The 6000-nt window shown below is 38.6% G+C and overlaps 1 protein-coding gene across 1 annotated transcript; it reads left to right on the forward strand.

Moving 5' to 3' along the window:
* Positions 1 to 2745: 2745 nt before the first annotated feature.
* Positions 2746 to 4219, forward strand: LOC147890568 (transmembrane emp24 domain-containing protein p24beta2-like). The gene is made up of 4 exons (XM_087390870.1): positions 2746 to 3064; positions 3187 to 3367; positions 3458 to 3565; positions 3664 to 4219. Exons 1-4 carry the CDS (start codon positions 2840 to 2842, stop codon positions 3789 to 3791), a joined length of 642 nt encoding a protein of 213 aa, XP_087246996.1. The 5' UTR covers positions 2746 to 2839; the 3' UTR covers positions 3792 to 4219.
* Positions 4220 to 6000: the final 1781 nt, after the last annotated feature.

Consider the following 6000-nt stretch of genomic DNA (forward strand, 5'->3'; position numbering starts at 1 on the left):
AATAGCTCATTGTGGTTGTTCAAAATGTCAGATTTGGATAATTGCCATTATTCTGTCCTTACTATTTGATTTGCTACTTGGTAGTAAAGTTTTAGATTTATGTGTACAGCTCACACTTTTTCTTGGATAAAAGGATTTCGGAACTGATTCTTATCGGTCACAATCAATAAAGCATCTACCTTGTGCCATGATTCATAAGATTTTCCTGTTGCCTTTTAACAAGTTAAGACAGGATAATAGAGGTCGTATCCACTAGGGGATGTTAATCAAAATTATTTTATGCTCCTTTCTCTTATATAGCATTGATAGAGACTCAGTGGGAATGCTTGTGTATCAATGGATTGTTCAAAGTGGGCAGTCGGAATTGTATGGGTATACTAAATGATTTTGAAGTTCATGGAGGTGATCCAACTGTATTTGAAATATGTATGACATTGGAGGAGTAGTGTTGGATGGCTTTGGGTATGTTCTTAGATTCATGTAGCTAAATGCATTGCACAAGGCCTATTTGATGTAGGACTAGCGTAAATGGTAAGAAGCATTATAAGATATTCATACATATCTATAAAATTACACTTGCACGAATCTTTTTTGTGAATTTTTATTATTCAACCTAACATCGCATATATTTCGATTTGGTTCAATCATATTTTTAAGGGAGTGCTCAACTTGTATAGGAAGATGAGCATCTTAATTAAAGGCTTGATGAAAGTTGGTAAAATTTTAGATGCTGTGAGAGATAGACTAAGGGACAAACTAATAGAGCACATAAACATGAGCAACTATAAGATGCTTGATGAAGGCATATGTAAAGCAATTCTTTGAGGGAAGGTAATAGAATTATAGGGCATGAGAAGTTTTAGGAGATGATGACCTTGTAAGACAAGGTCCTAGTGTCCAACAGGTGATCCATTTAGGTCCTTGAAGACAAGGACTTAAATATTTGTAGGAAAGGTGATTTCGAAGATTGTATATGTGACTTTTAGAGGTGCAAAGAATGTATTCTAGATGGATTGAGAGCTATATAGCTCTTATTAGTATGTACTTGTAGCATATTGGATAAGCATCCTTGAGAGGAGCTTTTATGCTCTGTCATCTGCCCAAATTTATCATAGAAGCCATAACATTTTTCTAGCTTGTTTCTTGTTTCACAATTGTCTCCATGAGGCATAACCATAGCCATTCTATATTTTAGCTCTATAGTCTCGTATCTTTTTTACAATTTTCGTAGTTGTGAGCAAGGTTTTACAAGAATGTAATTAATCGTAGAACATTTTGACGCGCTGTTTGGGTGATTTGATGTAGATTTTTTGTCTAGTGAATTTCCCTAGAGGTTAATGTCTTAGAATTATCTAAAGCTTAAGTCTTCTTTATCATGTATAACCACATTGTCAAGATAAGATTTTATTAGAAGAGAGGTGGGAGCAATTCCATTATTGTTAGGAACTCTATGCAATGAATAAAAAACCCTAACAAGGTTTAGATGTATTTTTTAAACACAAGCTTTGCTTTATTACTTTTGGTAAGAAAGTGGGAGTGCTTGCATTCTTGCTAGGAATTATGCGCAATGAATTCAAAACGTTAACAAGGTTTAGATGTACACAAGCTATGCTTTCATGAGTACACTTTGCTTTCATTATTTTGGTAATCTTTAATGGTGTTTCTAAGTACTCTAGCCATGTGTTATAAAGAGTATCTTCCACTTTTTTAAGATTTACAATTTGTTGAAGAATGTAGTTTGGCAGGCAACACACTCTCTGTAAGAATCAGTGTAGGGCAAGGTCTTGCTCAAGTAACCAATCCAGGTTGCTAAAAGCTCTTGTGCATGTAGGGCACTCATTTTTGTTTGCCATTGAATCCGTCTGTTGTTGCATTTAACAATCAACCATGCCAATGCATGCATGTGCACTATGTCGCTATGACTTTGAATTGTACAATGTGGACTTAGATAGCCATGTGCCATGCACACTTGTAGTGGGCGACATGGATACAGACTCTATAGAGGTTTTGACATTTTTGGATGTGTAGGATGTTGAGTTGCAACAAGGGTGCCTAATAATGTCCTAAATGTGTTGTGAGTTCCACGAAAGCAAGTTTCTATCCAGAGGTGTCCAAGAGAGTCCTTGTTTGCCTACACTAATTCCCTTATCCTTACATCCGTCCACTACATCTATATACAATGATGGCCAAGTTTGCTAAGGAAGAAGCACTGGCATGGCAAAATAAAGAATGGAGGTTGATGAAGCTAGAGGAATGAAGCTAAGGCAGTGTGGTGTCACAACAGCAGAGATCGAGGGAGAGAGCACGAGTGGCCAAATTGTCATGCAGTTCACGTAGAAAGCAGGTAAGTAGTTGTAAGAGTTGAAAGGAGTAAGCATGAGAGGCCAATCAAACGTACCTGAGAGGAAGCCAAGAGTTCAGGTAAGTAGCTGTAAGAGTTGAAAGGAGTAAGCATGAGAGGCCAATCAAACGTACCTGAGAGGAAGCCAAGAGTTCTTGGTAAAGAGTAGGAAGTGGAGGAGTAGCATGAGGATTGAGTCGATGAGTGGGGAGGACGTTGATAGCTTGAAGGGAGAGGGAACTAATAAATGTCCACCATATGAGGCCAAGGATGACAACCTCTCCCATCTTTTGATCTATCCGTAAGATACTTAAGTAAGGCAAAAATCTATTAGTTCTTAGATACCCATATGTTCATTCATGAGTCCATAGGGTGGCATATAATATTGTAGAATCGTAACCGAGGGGGGAGGGAGTGGGAAAGAAAAGAAATCATATGCGTTTTGACTACCACTAATACAGACGTTAAAAGAAAACTTTTGACAAATTTGCACTCTTGATGGGCAGATCCATTTGGGTCTCGACCATGCGACTCGCTCTGGCCTCTCTGCTCATCGTTACATTTTGCTTTGCAAAATCAGTTTTCAGCGTCCGATTTCAGCTTGACAGAGAGGAATGCCTCTCTCACAATGTGGAATTCGATGCTGATCCCGTCCGCTTCTCTTTCGTTGTCATCAAAGGGGACACATCTTGGCATTACGAGGAAACAACCTTGGATGTCCTGGTAACCCACATTCCCTCACGAACCTCCCGTAGCATAACGCTTAGATCGCAAGAAATGCTGTAAGATCCGCCAGTTAACTCTTTAGATCTATGAGCTCACTGCGTGTGACCTCTGTTCTTTAGGTAGACGGCCCTGGTTATCATCACGAGTTGCTGAATACGCCTGCAGAAAAGCATGAATTCGTAGCGCACACACGAGGCCTGTATAGATTCTGCTTCAAAAACAGGTCGCCATACCATGAAACTGTCGATTTTGACATCCATGTTGGCCATATCCCTTATCAGGAAGAACACGCGACAGATGGTATGACACCATTTCCTCCAATTCAGAATATTGCTTCTACCATGCTTGAGAGGCATTTATAGAAGAATTTGTGCTGTCTTTCGATTGCAGAGCACTTCGACCCTCTAATGACACAGATCGCTAGGCTAGAAGATGCCATTTATACCGTGCAATTTGAGCAACACTGGCTGCAAGCGCAGACTGATCATCAAGCCCTATGTAAGTTTTCCCTTTTGTTTCTTGCTGTCGCCTTTGAATCTTGTTTCTTGATGTTCATGGAAAATTTCCTTCCTAAAACTGACTTGTTTGGATGGCAGTAAGCAAGAACATGAACAAGAGAGTGCTCCAAAAGGCAGTCTTTGAATCTGCCTGTCTGGTTGGGGCAAGTCTCCTGCAAGTTTACCTTCTCCGCAGACTATTTGAGAGAAAGCCAACCTTGGTCTAGTTTCATGGCCACCCAAAATTTTTATTTTTGTGTTGAGTTGCCCTCCTCTGCATACCCCAAAATTCTTGTTTCCCCATTTCTGAAATGAAGTTTTATGCAAGAAAAGTCATCATCGGTGGTTTCTCTCTTAGTGTTTCATTTCCCTATTAAGGAATCATTAGTACAATATTATGGTCTTGCTGGTATTTGGATCAGGATGTAATGGGCTATGTTTCTTTCTAGGCTTCTTGAGTTTTAAACAAAGACTCATGCCCCCATTAGAGCTTTGTCTTTATGAAGGCAGCCTAGAGGAATCAAAAGGATCCATGGCCTCCATGTTGCAATCCATACTGGGTGTTTTTTTTTTTTGAGAGTCTACATATGTTTTATGCACTTGGCTCCTTCATACTTTTGAGGATAGATTCACAATCCGTCTACATTCAACTATTTATTGACAATCCATCTCCATTCAACTATTTATTGAACTCATAAATTTTATTTTTTAATGGAGTACTCAACTTTGAGCGTGAAACACAAACTGAACCCTACATTTGTATCCCTTTTTTATCAAGGGAAAAAAACATGTGAATAGAATACATGGGAAGCGATACATAATAAGATCCGATTCTTGACTTTGGCAAGTTGAACCCTAACTACATAAATAAGGGCATTGCCTCCATGAGCTTATAAGTTCTCTTTAATAACATGGAAGGTGGTGGTGTTGTGATTAGTGTTTTGACATCATGTGCAATAAGTTAATATGCGTTGATCAATCTAGTGAATGGTTAGGCTAGCTTGACCCATATGGCAATCCCAATATTGAACTCCACAAAGGCCAATTTATTGACAATTACCACACTCGGCTTCTTTAATCGAATGGTCACTTTGACTATAAGTGTTTGATGTATCCATATCTACTAAGAGGGATCGAGGAATAGCTTATCTTTGCATCTAAGGTATCTTCTTCTTTAGCCACCTTACCATGTATGATTTTTTTCATGTTAGTTTCAAAACTTTTATGCTATAATTGTCTGATGTATCCATATCTACTAAGAGGGATCGAGGAATAGCTTATCTTTGCATCTAAGGTATCTTCTTCTTTAGCCACCTTAGTTCCAAAACTTTTATGCTAGTTTTGAAAGTTTCTACTCTAACGGAAAATAAAATCTTGAAGCATTTATTAGGATTTAAGGCTTTGAAGATAACCTTTGTGATGAATGGGCTATTGTATAGGGAAAGCACTTTCTTGATTTTCACAGTTAGCCAAAGGACATGCTTGTGGATTCGGACCCCCTAGATAGCATTTCTAGATTACTCCCTTGCAAGATCCCTAGTCGAGTCACTTCAAGCCTTAGAAAATTGCCATCAAATCCGGCCCCAAATACAACCTTTACTTAGTACCTTAGTTGAACTCATTGTTTAACTTTCGACAAATGCATTACTTTGATCACTTGTTTCGGTTTTTTTCAATGTAGGTGATGCTTTTTCTCGGGTCCTCTCGTCGACCGAGCTAGCTCTTGGCACTTTTATATAGGACCAAGCTACCAAAGATCGAATGTCATATATGTCCATCGAGAAAACCTAACCTAATAATTGTGTTTTGTGGGCACATGCATTGGCATCATTTTTTCATTTTGATACTTATCATACATATCCACTTTTATTCACTTAGTATTAGTAGGTGGGGAGTAAGTTCCACATGGTAGGCTTAGTCCCAACCATGTGGTCTTACCCTTTGGGTTGGAGGTGGGTCACACACACACACACACACACACACACACACACAAAAAAAAAATTTGATTAGTAAATGTATCTCACATACACAAACACTTATTTCTTCACACACATGTATACTTCCCCAGCTATGAATTATTCTTTTATGTACCCCCATGAAATCTTCCCTTTACACTCTCTCTTTAACCATCCCACACACCAAGCACAATAATCTTCCCATACCTCCTCTAATCCCTTCTCAACCCATGCACTCATTCACTCCTTAATCCACTTGTGACTTATACTTTTTTTAAAATTATCTAAGAATCCATATAGTTGTCTATATTCTTAGATAAAGCAATAACAAGCTGGGGAAAACAAGCATTACCTGTCTATCCAAACGTAACTATGATGTTCTAACACTTAGTTTGTTTGGATGGTGGTAGGTAAGTGGACCTTGACCTAGGAGCCTGGACGGGTGAGGATTCGACATCTTTTTTCAATATTGTGTTTGGCA

Source organism: Dipteris shenzhenensis, chromosome 19, assembly GCF_047967505.1.
Source record: "Dipteris shenzhenensis isolate YYH24624 ecotype China chromosome 19, Dip_SZ_1.0, whole genome shotgun sequence".
Lineage (NCBI taxonomy): Eukaryota > Viridiplantae > Streptophyta > Polypodiopsida > Gleicheniales > Dipteridaceae > Dipteris > Dipteris shenzhenensis.